At 38.4% G+C, this 20,892-nt stretch overlaps 1 protein-coding gene across 4 annotated transcripts in view; it reads right to left on the minus strand.

Moving 5' to 3' along the window:
• Window positions 1-20,892, minus strand: part of USP3 (ubiquitin specific peptidase 3) — a 101,785-nt gene that overhangs the window by 31,423 nt on the left and 49,470 nt on the right. For all 4 annotated transcript variants that reach the window (XM_015568546.1, XM_015568545.1, XM_015568547.1 and 1 more), the window contains 2 exons: window positions 4,293-4,376; window positions 284-365 (listed from right to left, as the gene is read on the minus strand). In XM_015568546.1, coding sequence (XP_015424032.1) covers window positions 284-365; window positions 4,293-4,376 — 166 coding nt within the window. The remainder of the gene's footprint in view (window positions 1-283; window positions 366-4,292; window positions 4,377-20,892) is intronic.

Consider the following 20,892-nt stretch of genomic DNA (forward strand, 5'->3'; position numbering starts at 1 on the left):
GCGATTAGGTTGGCGGAGGGAGGGGCAGTGAGGGGCAACTAGGCCGGTGGGGGCGGGGGGCAGTTAGGGGCGACCAGGCAGGCAGGCAGGTGAGCAATTAGGAGCCAGCAGTCCAGGTTTGGAGAGGGTACAGGCTGGGCTGAGGGGACCCCCACCCCATGCACGAATTTTGTGCACCGGGCCTCTAGTATACTTATAAAAGTGTATAAGGACCAACATTAATGTAATAAAGCAGACTATATCTCAACCAATTCTTATATTTGAATAAATTTTAATTACTTACATTTACTTTTAGTAACTTGCTGTTTAGTGATGAGTTTTCCAAAAGTTTTCTTTTCCTATGCCTGTCAGCTGTGAAAGCTGAGCTATTGAAACACAAACAAACAAACAATCAAAAAGACATTAATGTACACAGACTTCACAGAAGGTTTTAGAGAATAAACTTGGCTGTTCTTAGTGTCTAGGGAGCTTCCCTTGCTGCTTAGTCAGGCGAGGAAATGACCTATTAGGTCCACTGTGGCCCACAAAGTACTGAAGTAACTGAGGAGCTCCACTCCCTGGAAAAGCCCTACGCTCCTTCAGCAAGATGAGCCAGAAGAAGCCACCACCAGGTGCTTCCAAGAAAAGCTGGCCAGGTAGATAAAGCCTGTGAGACAATCCCTTGCCACCACCACTCTAACTGCCTAGGTGAAGCTTCAAAAAATGAGAACAGTCATTCCTCATAACAAAAAGAAAACCCTGGTCTGACAAGATTATTTTAAGAGTTATCATAAGTCTCAAATACTGTGCTACTTCTTTTATAATTTTGATAAAGGAATCAATCATGTTTTATTCATTTGTCATATTAGGCTATGACATAATCTGAGTTTGTGAAATGATAAAAAAGTATAGACATATACAAATTGACTTGATCCAGCTATGCTAGAAAGGATATTCTAAAACAAATACTAATTAGCACAGAAATTCTGAATTAAAATTGTTTAAATTTCTCTTGATGAAAGAAATACTTTATCTCAGCCCATGTGACTCAGTGGTTAAACATTGATACATGAACCAAGAGGTTGCCAATTTGATTCCCAGTCAGGGCACATGTCTGGGTTGCAGGCTCAATCCCCAGTAGGGGGGTGTGTAGGAGGCAGCTGATTGATGTCTCACTGATGTTTTTATCTCTGTATTCCTTTTCCTTCCTCTCTCTCTAAAAATCAATAAAAACATATTTTTTAAAAAGATATATTTTGCTTAAATTTATCAGAGAGTAAGTCCTATCTTCAAAGGGTCACTTTAAAATTATTATGTATCAGGAGGTAAAATTATCATTAAACAACACAGACTTTCAAGTCTGCCAATTCTTTCCCCTCTCCTAAAAATACTAAACTTATCCATAGGAAATACAAAATTATTTCTCTTTCCAGATCTAGTAATAGTTGCTTCAAATCTAAACACACTCATAGGAAACGTATCGTCAGAACGGCATGTCCCTCTCAGTGTATTGGTGGCTGTAAGGCAAGAACAGACCAGTTCCATAGACTACTATGTTAAGTTATTCCTTCAAAAATTCTGTAAGTAAAGAAGTTGAATCACAAGCATAGCACATATACTACTTAGTGACAATGCCTAAAGTTAACTTTATTTTTAACCTACATAAAACATTTAGTTTTTAAAAACAGAAGTTATTAAAATTTACCATCAGTAAGTCTCAAAATAGCAAAATCCTCTAGATCCACACTGTCTACTATGGTAGCCACTTGCTACATGTGGCAACATATATTTAAATAAATTAAAATTAAGTAATATTTAAAATTCAGTTCTTTAGTCACACTAGCCACTTTTCTGGTGCTCAATAGCCACATGTGACCAGTGGCTATCATACTGGACACTGCACATTACAGAAAGTTCTAGTGCATAGTGCTGCTCTAGAGAATATGCAGAAAAGTCTCAAGTTAAGTAAAATATAAATGTAATTATATTTTTTAAATTGAGGCTTCCATTATAAACTAAAGCCTATGTTTGAAAACATAAAAATGAACGTAGGTAATGTTTTTCAACACAGGAAAAACACTGATTACAAGGTAGATGTTTCAGTGGGCCAAGTAGAAGTGTAGACAAGGTGGTCTGTAACATCTTTTACATGATGAAATGGTCATGGAAATAAAAGATTGATAACTGCATAAATACATGCAGGTTACTGAGTGTTCTCCTCTTTTCCCTTTGACTTAGTTCTGATTAATTTATTATGGATTAGATGGTAGCCTTAGAGAAAAAATATTCTGCTAGCTACCCACTTCTATAACAAAGCACCAACATAGTAAGATCTTTACAATGACTTCACCACACCAAAAAGTGATATTGCTTCAATTACCACAGGAATCTCCTACTTCACAGTTAATTGTGACTATTTCAGACAAAATTAAATATTTTGGATCTGTTTGTCTAATCCTAGATAGGGGTCTGACTGCTTTGTTCCAATTAAGGGAAGAAGTGCTTTGAAAAAGAAAAAAGCCAAAAAAAGATGACAAGCCAAAAAGTACTTAAACCCAAAATGCTTTAGATTTTAAAGAAATAAATCCTGCCCTTATCAGCTTTATAATCTATTTAGTCAAAGAGATGCATACAGATTTTGGTTAACCAAAGCTATATAGTGTTTCACTTGAAGAACTTAGTTATTTCCTCTCAGTATACAGTTTTAAAATACTCTATTAGCTTTACATTTAAGTTTGCTTTTGGCATCCTATATAATAAAAACCTAATATGCTAAGTGTCTGGTCGGCCATTCAACTAATCAAAGCGTAATATCCTAATGATATGCTAAGGCTGCTCAACCTCTTGCTATGACATGCACTGACCACCAGGGGGCAGACGCTCCGACCAGGAGGTTAGCTTGCTGCTGGGGTCTAGCTGATCAGGACTGAGTGAGATGGGCCAGACACACCCTGGAGCTCTCCCATGGTCCCTCCCCTGGCTGGCCAACCTCCTGCATTCCTCCCCGGGCCCAATCATCCACAGTGGGGTCCCTCAGCCTGGCCTGCACCCTCTTGCAATCTTGGACACCTCGAGGAATGTCAGAGAGCCGGTTTCGGCCCAATGGCGGAACAACCAGTCATTATGATGCACACTGACCACCAGGGGGCAGACGCCCAACACAGGAGCTGCCCCCTGGTGGTCAGTGCGCTCCCACAGGGGGGCAGACGCCCAACACAGGAGCTGCCCCGTGGTGGTCAGTGCGCTCCCACAGGGGGAGCTCTGCTCAGCCACAAGCCGGGCTCATGGCTGGCAAGCGCAGCAGCGATGGTGGGAGTCTCTCCCACCTCTGCAGCAGTGCTAAGGATGTCCAACTGCTGCAGAGAGCGGGCCTAAGCTGGCAGTCAGTCATTCCCCAAGGGCTCCTGGACTGCAAGATGGTGCAGGCAGGGCTGAGGGACACCCCCCTCCCCCCGAGTACAAGAATTTCATGCACCAGGCCTCTAGTATTCTCATAATACCTTTTATATATATCAACTGTGACAATAAATTTGATGACACCTAATGACTCAGGATGATTTACACAGATTACAGTTGAGTCAGCAGTCATTCCAGGACTATGCTTCTATCCATTGCAACTTCAAAGGCACTGCTATTTGGATTTTTATTTAACTGCTTGAATTTTGGGCCCAGTGAGTTTTATCTGAATGGCCTATTTGGCAACAGCAAGAAAATTCTATTCATATAAGTACTTTAATTTTTTTATGGTGACATAATAAAACATTTTACAGCTTCTTGTACTTTTCAGTGGAAACAAAAAGGAAAAACAAAAAGGAAAAAAAGAAATTAGGATCTTATGCTATCACAAAGATTCAAAGTAGACAATATAATTAAACCTAATTTCCCTTAAAAAGAACACATAAACTTTAGTGCTTCTAAGAAGACCCCATAATACATTTGATAAGGATTTTCTAATATCAAAGGTAACTGTATAAAGATTTCATATTGTCTTCTGACCTTTCCTTGCACCCCCAAAATTCCCCTTGCAAATAAACCGTGTAGCCTACAAGTCGGTGGGTTATAACTGAAAAACAGGCCCTGGGACCCTTGGATATATTTATGACAAATATTAAATGAAATAAATGCTGAGATATGACCATTAACTATGGACACAGTTTAAGATAGCCAAACCCAAAGCTTATTTTATTAACATTTCAATTACACTAAAAGCATGATGAAGTTATGGAACTCATAAACAAAAACCCCACTCAAAAATTCGGAAAGACCTCTCGACCCCAATCAATCCTTTTTTCCCCCACTGCTTATTTACTTACTTTTCCAAGTTCTGCAAGTGTTCTCTGACTTTCTGTACCAGTCCCAGCTTGGTGTCATTAACCACAAAATCATCACAGCGATAACTGCAAGAAAAATATTCATCAATGTGTGTAAAGAGCTTGAGGAAACCACAGTAATGAAATCACTAAAAGGTCTGGCTGCTGCCAAGATGATCACATGGCTCTGCAGGCAGTTCTGTTGGTGGCAAGTTTAAAGAGGACTTGGAATCCACAGTGGAATGTTTTTTATGAGCCTTTTTAAAAAGCCACGTAGGCAATGAACACTAGTTTATTTCACATTTTTATTCAAAAGCTCGATTCCCCCTTCAAAAATGAAATAAACTGCTACTTGTATTATATTCTTTTTAGGGTGCATAATATGTGAAAAATGAAATAAAAAGCAACAATTCTATTTATAAAGCTTTAAAATGATACTTCCCAACTCAAATTAATGGAGAAATTGGGGGTAGGGAGAGATTTAAATGAAAAGTAGGGAAAAGGTAACTAACCTGTAGGGATAGTTGAATAAAAACACTAAAAATAAAGCTATATGTTTTAAACATAATTTAATTAAAAAAATTGTATTAAGATGGTTGAGAAGAATGAATCTTTTCATTCTGAGATGCTAGAAAACAAAAGTATAAAACAGTGGCCACCTCTTTTGGAAAACTGATAACTGCTTTGAAGAAAGATATTTAAGGTTTTCTTTAAAAATGATTCTCTTTGTGTGTGTGTTCACATGCTTCAGAACGTCAATAACCAAATAACAAAAGGAATACACATAAATAAACTTTAACTTGTACATTAGCATTCAATTTTTTCCCGAGATAAGACCAATTTTAACAAAAACAATTTATGAGTTAGTACCAATATATTCTTTTGAATATCAGCTTTGTATAAAAGCACTAATCCTAACTACTGAGGAATAATGACAATAACACTGCCATTGAATGCATAGGAATTAACAAAAATTAGGTCATCTCTAGCAGAATCCAAAAACCATTTCTTACATATCTGAAACAGCAAATCTATTTTAAAAAATGAAGAGAGAATGGGGCAAAGTAACTAAAAATAAAATTTTATACAAAAGCATGGTTTGTGTTTTTTATTCTCATGAATAAAATTTTAAATGAATACTTCTGAAAACTTTAAAATATTATATATGTAATAATTTACACCCCCCTCCTCCCATTAACGTTACCTATGCTGTCAATCAAGTATCTCTAATCTACTGTCCAAGTTCCCAGAGTCAAACCCTAACATTTCCATAAATAACAAAAGCCACCTTTTACATCCTAGATTGTTTCTCTTTGGTCAAATACCAGTAATGGCAGGAGAGTAATTATCAGTTTTATGATAAATATGTAAAAAATTTAAGTAAGAGAAAAGTTTTAATTCTTTGTTCCTCTCAGCAAAGATGTTAAGAGGGTCAAGTCTACTGTCTAAATCTGGGCTTAAGGCACTTGGTTCTTCCATGAACAGTCAGCATTCACTGAAGAAGGAAATTGCACTGTTACTCTAATTCCTCCTTATATTTTCATTTTATGTTTGCATATATTTATGCATGTATTTCAGAAAAAACAGTACTCTATTCAAAACAAAAATACTCCAAATGCTAGTGTTCATCTGGGAAATGAAGTCTAAAAGGAAATTTACATCACCTTTCATGTATTGACAGGATATTCTACTCTCTAATTGAAAAGTAAACCTCTTAACCTCCATAAATAGTGTAACCTATTGCTTTATTTACACAAAGCAACAGTGGTTGCTTTGTGTAAAGAAACAAACTGTTTCAAATTAAATAACAGATTTTTTTCTTATTAAAGTAATTATTTAATTCATGCATTCAGCCGGGATATAAAATTACTTAACATTTGTTAAAGTAACATTTTCATATATTAAAATATACTTATTTTGGGCCTTGTCTTTTCCAACTAATCTTGTTTAATTGGGTCTAGTTGTTTCATCCCTCTGAACTTTTATCATTAAAATGAATAAGTTGCGATAGATTCTAGAGCTGTGCTAATATGTCTCATGCAACTGAGGAACTGAATTTTATTTTTTTAAGGATTTTTTTAATATATATTTTATTGATTTTTTACAGAGAGGAATGGAGAGAGATAGTTAGAAACATTGATGAGAAAGAAACATTGATCAGCTGCCTCCTGCACACCCCCTACTGGGGATGTGCCCTCAACCAAGGTACATGCCCTTGACCGGAATCGAACCTGGGACCTTTCAGTCCGCAGGAAGACGCTCTATGCCAAACCAGTTAGGGCTTTTTAAGGATTTTTAAGTTGATTTTTAGAGAGAGAGGAAGGGAGAGGAAGAGAAACATTGATGTGATAGTGAAACATCAAATGGCTGCCTCTTATATGCCCCCTACGGGGGATGGAACCATCAACCTTTTGGTGCATAGGACTATGCCCAACCAAGTGAACCAAATTGGCCAGGGCTGACTTTTAATTTTTCAAAGTTGTAATTAATATAAAATTTTACTTAAGAGCTGAAGCAGTATAAAATATTTTTTAATTAACGACAATTTTATGGTCTTGGTTAAACTATATTTCACTTTTATTATATCACACAGATGTATTGCAGCACCCATGATGGGGGCATGTCATTTCTAGTATAGTATACATAAGCAGAGCACCAATGTAGTTTGTGTCAACAGAATGATTCAGTTGAAGTTATTTTTCTTTGCAAAAATGCAGCACTGTAATGTCTTTATTTGAATATTTTATGAAGACAGCATGAGTTACAGTGATATTTATGTAAATCACAAATGGTAGTAAAATTGAAATATATTTTTAACTTTAACATTATTTTTCTAGCCTACTAGTGAGAATGAAAAAATTTTAACTTTCGCCAGAACCGGTTTGGCTCAGTGGATAGAGCATCGGCTTCTGGACTCAAGGGTCCCGGGTTGGATTCCGGTCAAGGGCATGTACCTTGGTTGCCGGCACATCCCCAGTGGGGGGCGTGCAGGAGGCGGCTGATCAATGTTTCTCTCTCATTGATGTTTCTGGCTCTCTATCCCTCTCCCTTCCTCTCTGTAAAAAATCAATAAAATATATTTTTTTAAAAAAAATTTTAACTTTCAAATGAAAGCACACTAATTAGGCAGAATTAAAAGGAGAAGGTATGTCACAAATTTTACAAAGAATGGCAATTATGATTTGCTACAGCAGAGTAAAATAAATCAGTTGTGTAAAACTAATCTATCCTATCTAATAAAAGACAAACGGGTAATTGACCATACCTTCGCTATGCTTCCCATTGGCTAATTAGGGCAATATGCAAATTAACTGCCAACTAAGATGGCGGCCAGCAGCCACGCAGCTCAAGCAAGCAGGAGGCTTGCTTGCTCCAGTGATGGAGGAAGCCAAGGTTCCCCGCCTGCCGCGGCCCGGCTCTGAGCTCCAAAAGCAACAAACTTTCAATTACAGACGCTAAACAAACCCGATACCTGCTAGCAGGCCAGCTCTCAGCTCCAGTGACAGCAACAAAGTTTCAATTATAGAAGGTAAATAAATCCCAGAATAAAAAGAAAAAAAGGAGAGCCTAGGAGTTAAGTTGCCGGCCAGCCTGAAAACGGCCCTCAACCCCTCACCCAGACTGGCCAGGCACCCCAGTGGGGACCCCTACCCTGAAGGGGGTGTGGCCAGCCTGCAAACAGCCATCAGCACCTCACCCAGGCTGGCCAGGCACCCAAGCGGGACCCCAACCCTGATCCAGGACATCCTTCAGGGCAAACCAGCCGGCCCCCACCCATGCACCAGGCCTCTATCCTATATAGTAAAAGAGTAATATGCAAACTGACCCTAACAGTAGAAAACTAGGAATGACTGGTTACTATGACACACACTGACCACCAGGTGGCAGATGCTCAATGCAGGAGCTGCCCTCTGGTGGTCAGTGGGCTCCCACATGGGGGAGCTCTGCTCAGCCACAAGCCAGGCTGATGGCTGCCAGTACAGCGGTGGTGGTGGGAGCCTCTCCTGCCTCCTCAGCAGCGCTAAGGATGTCTGACTGCAGCTTAGGTCTGCTCCCCGCTGGCAAGTGGACATCCCCCTAGGGCTGTCCGGCTGCCAGAGGGATGTTTGTTTGCCAGCTTAGGCCCAATCCCCCAGGGAGCAGGCCTAAGCCAGCAGGTGGCCATCCCCCAGTCTGAGGGGTCCCAGACTGTGAGTGGGCACAGGCCGTGCTAAGGGACCGCCGCCCCCACCCCCCAGTGCACAAATTTTTGTGCACCGGGCCTCTACTATATATATAAAACCCCAATATGCAAATAGGCCAAGCAACGGAACAACCACACCACTCGCTATGACTTGTGCTGACCACCAGGGGGCGCGCACAGAACATGGCAGGTGTTGGCGGCAGAGCACAAAACATGGCAGGTGTTGGCTGCGGCGGGACGGTGGAGCAGGTAAGCGGGGGCACCAGACCAAAGCAGGGCGCTGGTTGCTATCATCGGGGCGAGTCTCTGGTGGTTACTGAAAATTCTTTACTCCTGCACACTGTGGTCCTGCCGGGCACTCGCACCTGCTCCTAGCACCAGCCCCACTTGCACCCACTGCCGGGGCCAGAGCTGCTGCTCGCACCCACTGCCTGCGCCTGGCACCGGCCCTGATCGCTTTGTGCCATCAGCAGGTGCAAGTGGTGGATGCCGCCCCGATCACCCCTCAAGACTTCTTCAACTCCCCCTGCTCCTGAGGGTGATAGGGGCTGGCAGCCACTGCTCACACTTGCTGCCAGCGCTGGCCCTGGTGATGGCCCCGCTCATACCGCTGCTGGTGCCAGCCCCAATCGCTCTGCACCATCAGCAGGTGCGAGTGGCAGAGGCGGGAGCGGGGCTGCCGGCAGAGGAGACTGGGGGCTGTGGTGGGAGAGGCAGAGCAGGGGTGTGGAGAATGGTCCAAGACCTGTCCCTGTGCCCACCTCACGGCCCACAGTTCTTTTCAAGGTACATGAATTCATGCACTGGGCCCCTAGTTTTAAGATCAAATAGTAAGAGTCATTTTCAGCAAGTGCATACTAATTTAATAAGAAGCTGTCTCTCAACAGACAAAAAAAAAAAAATCAATGAAACCAGTCACAATCAATGAAATCAGAATGAAATACACAACATTTTTAAATGCTTATTAAAGGATTTGAGTTCGTAATTTTGGCCAGCTACAAAATGGCTTGAATTCTTCTGTGACAGAAGAAAGAAAAACATTAAATTATCGTTTCAGGCAAGGGAATTACGTTTAAAAATGAAAAGATAAAACGTGAAAGATCTTCAATTGACCCACCAAGAAACTGTCAGTGAATAAAAGACCTAACAATCTAAAGATTGATCATTTCAACATCTGAAAAATTGTAAGCACTTTTACTTTTAGCTTTAGATGAGTTTTACAAGACAAGAGATACTGGCCAATTATTACTTTGGGTTTGTTTTGACTCAAATGACTTCCAAATCTATGACGAATTGTCTTCATCCATTTGCAACCTTATAAATAATTGATCTCATGTTGTAGACATATTTTAATCTCTTATATCTGTTACTTTGGGCTAGAGAGGAAAAAGTTTCCTATCAAGACAGAAATGGGCCAGATATGTGAGATCAAAATCTGGATTTGCTAGAATAACTTCCCTTATTTGTTCTACTGTGTAACATAATGAAAATATTTGTGCTTTGAAATAGACTATCATTGGCCCTGACCGGTTTGGCTCAGTGGATAGAGCGTCAGCCTGTGGACTGAAGGGTCCAGGATCGATTCCGGTCAAGGGCATGTAGCTTGGTTGCAGGCACATCCTCAGTAGGGAGTGTGCAGGAGGCAGCTAATCGATATTTCTCTCTCATTGATGTTTCTAATTCTTTCTCCCTCTCCCTTCCTCTCTGTAAAAAATGAATAAAATATATTTAAAAAAAAAGAAATAGACTATCATTGATACAGTTATTAAAACTGCTCAGAATTGCCCTCATCGGTTTGGCTAGTGGATAGAGCATCGGTCTGTGGACTGAAGGGTTCTGGGTTCAATTTCAGTCAAGGGCACATATCTTGGTTGTGGGTTCAGTCCCCCGCACGCAGGAGGCAACCAATCAATATGTCCCTCTCACATTGATGTTTCTCTCTCTTTGACTTTCTCCATCCCTTCCACACTCTAAGAATCAATGGAAAAATATCCTTGGATGAGGATCAACAAAAATAAAATATAAGAAGTACTTCCATTGTGTTGGAAAATACTCCTTATTTTTTAAAAAATTACTCAGTATTATGTGCAAATGCTATGAATCAACACCAGTTTATGAAACTGCTCAAAGAAATAGAAGATAATGAATTTAATGACCACATGTTCTTTGCCTGAGTCATGGAAGAATTTTACAAAGATTTACTGTACTGCTAACTCTATCTAATTCAAGATTTTCTTGAAACAGAAGAAATACTTGCCAATATTCAAAGAGAAAACATCAGTGTAAAAGTCAATAAAATGTATTTAAAAAAAAAAACTGGGTTAAATAAAATATACAATTAAAATTAATTCACCTGATTCTGCTTTCTTTTTCAATATGACTACTAGAAAATTTAAAATTACATTTTTGACTTGTATTAAATTTTGGACTGCACTGCTGTCTAAAGTGTATCTTAGACACTGTTTGCTCTAATATTCTATACTACTACTCACTATCGTAAAGAGGTAACAAATGACTTTATTTGAACTATAAGAAATCAATTTTATTTTGGCTGGATTTGTTTTCATTGGCTAAAATAATTTTTTAAAATATTTCTACAATTGTCCCTATTTCTCAAGAGCCAATTTCAGGTTTTTTTACATTACTAATAAGGAATTACTCCTAAGATTATAACTTTTGTACTTTCTAATTTTACTAGATTATACTAGTGTTATTTGAGGGTAATGATGATGATGATGACAGGAAAGCACCTTCTACAGGTCAAAACTTCTTAGTGTTTGGCATGTGGTAAACAATCGACAATTTGAGTTTCCTTCCCTAGTGTAACCAAGAGCTGCTTCACAGCACAAGTTTCTCTAGCTGCTCCTATTTCCCTGCTTTGATCTCTTCTTCCTCACTGGTCCAGAGGTTAATAAAAAGTAAGTGGCAAAAGTAGGAAATACATAACAATTTAAATGTTGTCTGATTGCCTGAGTCTTTAGCTGTGCCACTGCTTTCAAACTGGAAGCTATCCAACTAATAATATTGGTATTACAGATGACCAAGAGACATATGAAAAAATGCTCAAAGTCACTGATCCTCAGAGAGATGCAAATTAAAATAACAATGAGGTATCACTTCACACCTGTCAAAATGGCTACTATCAACAAATCAATAAATGACAAGTGCTGGTGAGAATGTGGAGAAAAGGGAAGCCTAGTACACTGCTGGTGGGAATGCAGACTGGTGCAGCCATTATGGAAAACAGTATGGAGTTTCCTCAAAAAATTAAATATGGAACTGCCATTTGACCCAGTGATCTCACTTCTAGCAATTTATCCTAAGAAACCCAAATACCAATAAAAAAAGAATGTATGCACTCCTATGTTAATAGCAGCACAATTTACAATAGCTCAGATTTGAAAACAGCCTAAGTGCCCATCAGCAGATGAGTGGATTAAAACCCAGTGGTACATCTTCACAATAGAATACTATACTACTGTAAAAAAGAAAGAACTCTTACCATTCACAGCAGCATGGATGGACATGGGGAGCATTATGCTAATTAAAATAAGCCAGTCAGAGAAAGCCAACCAAGGACCTTGTATGCATATATATGCATGGCCCATGGACACAGACAATGGGGCAGTGAGGGCCTGGGGTAGGGGCAGGGACAGGCTGGATGGGGAGGAGGGGGCTATAGGGGGGGAAAAGGGGACATATACAATACTTTCAACAATACAGATTTTTTAAAAATCCTATCTAATAAAGAGGAAATATGCTAATTGACCCTCATGCTATCACAAAGATGGCAGCGCCCACAGCCAATAAGGAGGGAATATGCTAATTGACTGCCCCGCCTTCAAAGATGGCAGCACCCACAGCCACAAGATGGTGGTGCCCAGTCCCCTTAGCCCCGCCTAGGCACCTGCCTCCAGAGTACCCCAGTCCTCTCAGCCGCCCAGCTGCCCAGGACCAGCCCGAGGCGCAGGTAACCAGGGCCAGCCAAGGCTTGCACTGCCAGCAGTGGCGGCAGCAGAGGTGTGATGGGGTGTCCCCTGCTCACTGGGTCGCCTCCCGCTCCTGAGGGCTCCCGGACTGTGAGAGGGGGCAGGCTGGGCTGAATTTTCATGCACCAGTAATATTAATAATACTGGTATTAAAAAGTCCCAAGACAAACTAAAGGACTTAAAGTAAACAAGTTCTAAAAATATCTTCCTGGTTTACAATTGTGTTGAAACTATTGGTCAGAACTATGCCTACCTATAACACCTGAAAAAAATTAAATCACTATTCTTAATATTCCCTTCAAGAAGATTATGTCAGAATGAAAAGCACAAAAAATTATGTAACTTGTAGATTGCCTTTTAAAAGTTTGTCCTCTAAAACTGGAATACATTTCCTGTTTTGAAATAAATCTGGTTATAAACTATGGTTAGCCCTGGCCAGTGTTTCTCAGTGGTTAGAGTGTCAGCCCAATGCCGGGGTTCATGTCCCAGCATCAAGAAGCATTAAGGAATCTGGAAAAGGCTGTGCCTAGATGACATAGGAATCCAGAGACTAATAAAGAGTCCGGAGACGAGCTATAATTTTGAAAGGCACTGGGAGTCAGAGGACCTTCAGCCAAAGGAACTGAAGAGTACCTCCTTGCCTAGGACCCTTGCTTTTCATAACACAATTTGTCCTAAGGCAAGGTGGAGATAATACACCTCAAAGGGTAAGGTTTCAAAGGGTACAGAAGCATTGTCAGTTTGGGGAATAGCCTATGGCTGTTCAGGTGTTTGGCCAGTAGGAGGCAATAACATGTAGATTAAGATGCCCTTTAATTGTCTGGCAGCCACAATCAGTTTCCTATTCAGGTTTGGGGAAATGCCTTTAGCCATTCCCAACAGGTGACTGACTACATGTGTGACTCAACCCTGTTGAGTTCCCAAGTCTCATAAACCTTTTGATGAAACTCTTGAAATTATGACATGCTGGAATTGGTCTACAGCAGCCCAAGCACCAAAGGGTAGTGGGTTTGATTCCAGGTCAGAGGCATATAACTGGGTTGCAGGTTCAATTTCAACCCCAGTTGGGATGCATGCAGGAGGCAACCAATTGATCTCTCGATCTCTCTCTCTCTCTCTCTCTCTCTCTCTCTCTCTCTCACCTCCCTCCTACTTCCCTCTCTCCCCCATGCCCCTCTCTCTCTAAAAAAAAAAAAATTTAAAAATCCTTAGGTGAGGATTAACAGACAAACAACTAAATAAAAATAAACTATGGTTAAATGTCCTAAGAAGAAAATACACCTGGTTCTCAAAATGTAGTTGAAATAATATTATCAAAAATTCTATATCTCTTCTTTTTTTCTGTACCATTGGCAGTGAGAAGTTGTGTGAGAAAGCTGGGCAGGGTTCAGATAACCTGATTAGTACTTCCCTAGGGGAGAAGTTCAGGGTTCAGTATTTCTTCATGTACACAGGACTTCAAGTGTCTAACAAAAGTTAAGAACTACCTATATTATACAACCAACTTTTAGCCTATTAAATTTATACTTATTCAAGTTTTTATTTAGTGATTTTAGGTGATTCTTCAAGTAAAGATGAACTTTACTTCTAATAGACTAGTTGTCAGATAAGAAAAAGGTTCACTTTTGTATTTATAAAAGAACTGTTTAAGAAAATGTAAGTCAACTGAACATTAAAGATAAAATTATACTTAGGAATCATATTGGGCAAAATATTAGAGATTATCAGACAAGGAAACAGGATGTAAAAAGGCAAGGTAGGAGAGGCACTGTGTTATCTTTCTTTACTTCTAATACCTTCATCTCTACACTATCATCTCAGCCATGAGCCAAATATGATCTTAAAGTACTTTTAAATTACCTTAAGCCAATAGTTAAGAAACTACTACATGTAAAATATGGTATTATATGCCTACTGTGGTTAAGAGAAAAAGATAAACAGTTAATTCTACTACCTGGCACTGAAAAAATATACATCAAGTAGCATTTGAATATAAATCAAATTTTCATAAGAAACAGAAGTTCTCTATAGTGTTATGCAATTAGGGAGGTAAAAAAAAGATAAAATTACAACGTAAGTTATTTTAAATTCTGCTTACTCTAATAAACACCAGAATGAAATTATCCAACTTTTTTATCACATTGATTCCTTATCAGTACATTTTTAGATTTTCTAATTCTAGCATCTAATCATGCCTAATCCTTTCTACTTTTCTTCCCATAATCTCACCCAAACCCATCTTTTTTTCTTCTCTATTTCAACTAGCATTCTATTCCAGTTGAAATAGAATATTTCCTTTGGTGCGATATCTTCTTCCCCCACTTCCTTATACTGACTTTCAAATCCATAGATATCCATAGCTGAGTTAAGACAGTATTTGATGGTCCCACACTGACAGCCTCATATATATTTTCTTCTCGCTTTTCCCTCCCAATTTTTTTTACTTCAGTGTTTCCTGCTTTACATTTAGATGTAGGCTTTCATCCCATATACCACTGACCTCCTTACCCTTCCTGAGTATTTTTCATATAGCACCATTCACTTGTTTAATGTCAAAAAACATTCTTCACTTGGTCATACTCATCTGTATCTTCTTCTCTCATTCTCCAGATGAAAACATACAGCATGGCTGTATTATTTTCTTGTCCTAAAATTTAATGTGGGTTTACTTCTTTTAAAAATTCTAATTTTAGAAACACTTGCTTCCTCCCTATTTTTGCCCTATTATTTTAAAACCCCCTCTTATTTTAAAAGGCAAAATACTAGTCTAATTATTTCCATTGGGTTCCTAATCAAGTTAAAAAATAAACTACAAAACTGAGTACCTGCCACCCCCAATATACTTATACATGTTTACATTAATTACATATGCAAATAAATCTAAATTAATGTGTGTAGTATTAAAAATAAAAATGTTAGTTGAGCAAAGTTGAAGCAAACTATTTTAAAATGTCTTGCTATTATGATATCTTCATACTATCATACTAAATTAATATTTCAAAGTACAATATACACATAGGGTGTGGTTTGGCATTAATGATAATGAATATAATTCATGCTTGTATAGTCCTTTGAGCTTTTTGTCCAATTTATCAGATCTGATTAGTCTGTGTTTTTATTAGATAACCAATATTTTTACTTTATAATGTGTTTGGGGATCAGAATAGGAAAATCTGTCAGCTCACCTTTATTCTTCTTTACCAGTATTTGCATTATTGTTATTATTATCATCTTACATGATTAAAATACTTTTATAATGTGTACCCATTTGAGGAGTGTTGATTTGGTATAATTAAGCAAATTTTTAACTAGGCAGACAAAAGCTGCAATATACTGCAAAATGCTAGAAGCAACTAAGGATTAGGACACCACATGTGAAACTGATTCAGGCCACTCTGTGTGGTTCATGACACACAACATCTACCTTACAGGCCATTGGGATAAGTACACTAAATTTTTTTTTTTTAAAACATAAGCTTTAATAAGTTCTGATATTTTCTCCCCATACTTTCAATACATTATTTTAGAGACAGCTGCACTGAAAATAGATCCCCTAGCAGCACACAGCAGGTTTTCAATAAATATTTGTTTACTGAATGAAACACACCTGCTATTCTGATTTTTTTGTGGGGGTGTTCACACTATGTTTGAGGACCATCATGTAAATCAGACTCGGTCTCAAGTAAAAGTTTTGAAGGTAAAAATTTTTGGGGGAAAGGGACAACTTATAATAACCAAGTTTTCTTTATAAAGGATTTATATCTTTACTTTGTATCTTTAATACATTTATTCCTAGATATAGCTTATGGTTTTTTCATTATATTGAATATTTGTTTTGTCAGTTCCATTTTTGACTGCTAATGAAAGATATATATATCTGTATATATACACACACACATATACATTATATACATATGTGTGTGTGTATATATGTGTGTCACCATTTCAAAATTAATTCAAGTTGTTTTCTACTACCCCGAATTTTCTGAGCATCCTATTATATAATTTGAAAACAGAAATAATTATTTTCTTCTTTTCCAACGTTTATAGCAATTATTTCATTTACTTATTACTTACTTCAATGGCTAGAATTGCCAAAATGAAGTTTAATCGCAATGACAATCATGTAATTGATGATAGGAAGTTTTGTGTTGTTTCTGACTTCAACAAAAATAGCTTTCGTATTTCATCAATTAGTATAGGATATTAGCTTTCCTTTTTGGGAGAAAACTGTCATATTTTAATAGTTTCCTTTTATTTTAATGTTAGTTTTGTAAAATCAGAATTGGTTTCTTTACCAATGTATTTTTGTTTCCAATGGTACAATAATTTGAGGTTTCTTTAATAATGAATATGTTGGCAGACTGCAGGTATAATTTACTCAGTAATTATATAATTTTTTCTTTCAATGCTTCTTACTGGGCTAGATTTTCTTAAAGTTATAATTATTTGTAACTATTGTAATTAGTGAAATTGACTTGTTTTCTTTTGGGAGTTTCTATCAAATTTTTGTCTTAGGTTTTCAAAGTTTCATAACAATATACTCAATGTTAAATTTTAATAGTTTGAGATTGTATTATGCAATATAATAACTACCAGCCACATATGGCAATTTAACTTATATTAATTAAAATGAAATAAAACATTCAATTCCTCAGACCCCAAGCCACTTTTAATTGCTACCATATTGTATTGCACAGATGTTACATTTGGCTTTAAAATTCTAAGGTGTTTTTTTTCCATTCCTATTATCAATGTTATTGAAGCTACACAAGTCATAAGGTTCTACATCATATTCTTGAAGAAGTAATACTCCCAAACCAAACCTTTCTTCACTCATCTCAAATAAGTAGCAATCATACAAATGAACATGATTTTCTATGCAACAGGAAAGAAAAAATTCCTTTAATCTACTGGCTACAAAGCTATCTTTATACAATAAGTCATATATAATACTAAAACCAAACAAAACTTTTATGCAGAAAGTACCCTCAAGAAGGTGGCAATGGCAAATCTATCATTAAGTTTTAAATTCCTTTTCATTCCCTAGCATAATATTTTTATACCTTAGAGGCAAATTTGACCTCTAGCTTTATTATAAACTAGTGGCCCGGGGCATATTATAAACTAGTGAGTCTGGGGGGGCGGGGGGTGTCTCTCAGCCCAGACTCACCCTCTCCAATCGGGGACTCCTTGGGGGATGTTCCACTGCCGGTTTAGGCCCGATCCCCGGCAGTTGGACATCCCTCTCGCAATCTGGGACTGCTGGCTCCTAACCATTCACCTATCTGCCTGCCTGTCTGATCACCCCTCACTACTCTCCCCTGCTGGCCTGATCGCTCCTAACTGCCTCTGCCTGACTGATTGCCCCTAACGGCCCTCCCCTGCCGGCCTGATCTTGCCCCCAACTGCCCTCCCCTGCCAGCCAGATTGCCCCTCACTGCCTCAGCCACCCTGGCGTGGACTGATAGCCAGCCATATGCACTATACTGCCAAAACGATCATTATAAAATTGAACCCTTTCTTACACCTTACACCAAATAGCTGTTGCCCTTAAAACCCCTCCTCAACCCCCTTAGATTTTGCCTTCACAGTTCACCCAGATTAGGTTCTGATTGGTCCGTTTCTATGTCAGTCAGGATCAAAAGCTCCGCCTCCTAGGTAGCATTGTCTCCTCGCAGTTCACCCAGATATGGTTCTGATTGGTCAGTTTCTGTGCCAGTCAGCGTCAAAAGCTCTGCCTCCTAGGCAGCCATTGGCTCCTCGCAGTTCACCCAGATTTGGTTCTGACTGGTCAGTTTCTATGCCAGTCAGCGTCTCCGGGCCTATCTCTGGGCCTGATCAGAGAGGCGTGGCTGATGAGCAGCCCCCGCGGTTGCTAGTGAGGCCTGGAGAGAAAGAGAGGCAAGGGCTGATCAACAGCTGCCATGGAGGCTGTGAATCAGACCCTGCTTTTCTCTCCAGGCCTGATCCACAGCCCTCTTGACAGTCAGTGCTGGGTCACTGAAGGACTGACTTCCGGTGTTTGGTCGAGGCTTCGGTTGTTTTGGACGTTACAGACCCAGGCTCTTTAGATAGATAGATAGATAGATAGATAGATAGATAGATAGATAGATAGATAGATAGATAGAAAGAATAGATAGATAACATAGATACAGAAAAAGAAAAACATCCAAGTTGATATTCTAGTAGCTTTATCTATTTCAAGCCAAGAAAAGTTAAAATCCAAAAATCTATTTTAGAAAAGCAAGCTTATTTTAAAATTCTCCTTCATTAAATTCTGGTGTATTGCCATCAAATAAGCCAATTTTAGGAAATTAGGAGAATACCTGCAGAAAATACTCATATTCTTTGTTAAAAGCAGACAAATACCAGTTTTTATGGTTTCAGACCACTTCTGTTAAAGGGTTTCTTTTTAAACTTCAAAATAATGTCTTTAAATAAACAAAACTCTTTCTGTTCTCTAATCTGTACACATTGAAGATTTGTTTTCAAAGAGTTTATAATGATAATCAATAAAAAATTTTCTCCTTTTTTATTTTTAATCACAACTGCCTTAGAAAATGATTTAGTATTAACTTAAGCACACTAGGTAAGAGCTTTATTTTCATTAGTTTTGATTAAAACTGCTAATGTTACAGGTGTTTAAAATGTGAAATACAAGGGTTTTTCTTTTTAGACAAATGAATTGATTCATATCATTTCATAATATTTCTTTGTTTGGAGTTCTTTAATACATTACCCTGCCAGGAAGAAAAAAAATCTATAGAAATTTTGTTTTAATACTCCTTTTATACTTTTGCATTCTCAGAAATTCAGCTATTGTTGATAAGGATCAATTTGACAAGACTATATCAGGTGTCAAAAATTATTTGTTCAGTATTTCAAATCAATTAACTCAATTTAATAAGATATCAAATTAAAGTTACTAATTTTTTTTATTGTTTAAAGTTTTACATGTCTCCTTTTTCCTGATTGATCCCACACCACTCCCACCCCTGAGGGCAACACCCTACCACCCCAGTGTCTGTGTCCATTGGTTATGCTAATATGCATGCATACATATTAGCATACATTTAAGTCCTTTCGCCATTTTGAGTTTGTTTTTGTGTATGGTGTATGTTGGTTGATCTCTAAACCTTCCCCTGCCACCATTTGTCTCTGGATCTATTTTTGTTCATCAGTTTACGTTGATCATTATATCCCATATAGAGTGAGATCATGTGATATTTATCTTTGTCTGACTGGCTTAGTTTGCTTAGCATAATGCTCTCCATGTCTATCCATACTGTTATGAATGGTAAGAGTTCTTCTTTTTTATAGTGGCATAGTATTCCACTGTGTAGATGTACCACTGTTTTTTAAGCCACTCATCTACTGATGGGCACTTAGGCTGTTTCCAAATCTTAGCTATTGTAAACTGTGTTGCTATGAACACAGGGGTGCATATATTCTTTCTGATTGGTATTTCTAGTTTCTTGGAATATAGTCCTAGAAGTGGGATTACTGGGTCAAATGGGAGCTCCAGAGGAAACTCCATACTGTCTTCCACAGTGGCTGCACCAGTCTGCATTCCCACTAGCAGTGCCCGAGGGTTCCTTTTTCCCCACATCCTTGCCAGCATTTGTTGTTTGTTGATGACAGCCATTCTGACAGCTGTGAGATGGCATCTCATTGTTCTAATTTGCATTTCTCAGATTAGTGACTTTGAGCATGTTTTATGTCTCTCGGTCTTCTGTACGTCTTCTTTCGAAAAGTGTCTATTTAGGTCCTTTGCCCATTTTTTTGATTGGATTGTTTATCTTCCTTTTGTTAAGTTGTATGACTTCTTTGTAAATTTTGGAGATTAGGACCTTATCTGAAATAGCATGGGAAATATGTTCTCTCATGCAGTGGGCTTTCTTGTTTTGTTGATGGTTTCTTTTGCTGTGCAAACGCTTTTTATTTTGATGTAGTCCCATTTGTTTATTTTCTCCTTAGTCTCCATTGCCCTAGGGGCTGTATCAGTAAAGATGTTGCTACGACATATGTCTGATATTTTGCTGCCTATGGAGTCTTCTAAGATTTTTATGGTTTCCCATCTTACATTCAAGTCCTTTAGCCATTTTGTTTTTGTGTATGGTATAAGTTGGTGATCTATTTTTTTTTTTTTGCATGTATCTGACCAAATTTCCCAGCGCCATTTATTGAAGAGACGGTCTTGACTCCATTGTATGCTCTTGCCTCCTTTGTCAAATATTAATTGAGCATAATGGCTTGGGTCATTTTCTGGGTTGTCTGTTCAGTTCCATTGGTCTATATGTCTGTTCTTGTGCCACTACCAGGCAGTTTTGAGAACCATGGCTTGGTATTATAGCTGGATATCTGAAATTGTGATCCCTCCAACTTTGTTATTCTTCCTCAGGATTGCTGTGGTTATCTGGGGTCTTTT

The sequence above is a fragment of the Myotis davidii genome, unplaced genomic scaffold (genome assembly GCF_000327345.1).
Source record: "Myotis davidii unplaced genomic scaffold, ASM32734v1 scaffold461, whole genome shotgun sequence".
Lineage (NCBI taxonomy): Eukaryota > Metazoa > Chordata > Mammalia > Chiroptera > Vespertilionidae > Myotis > Myotis davidii.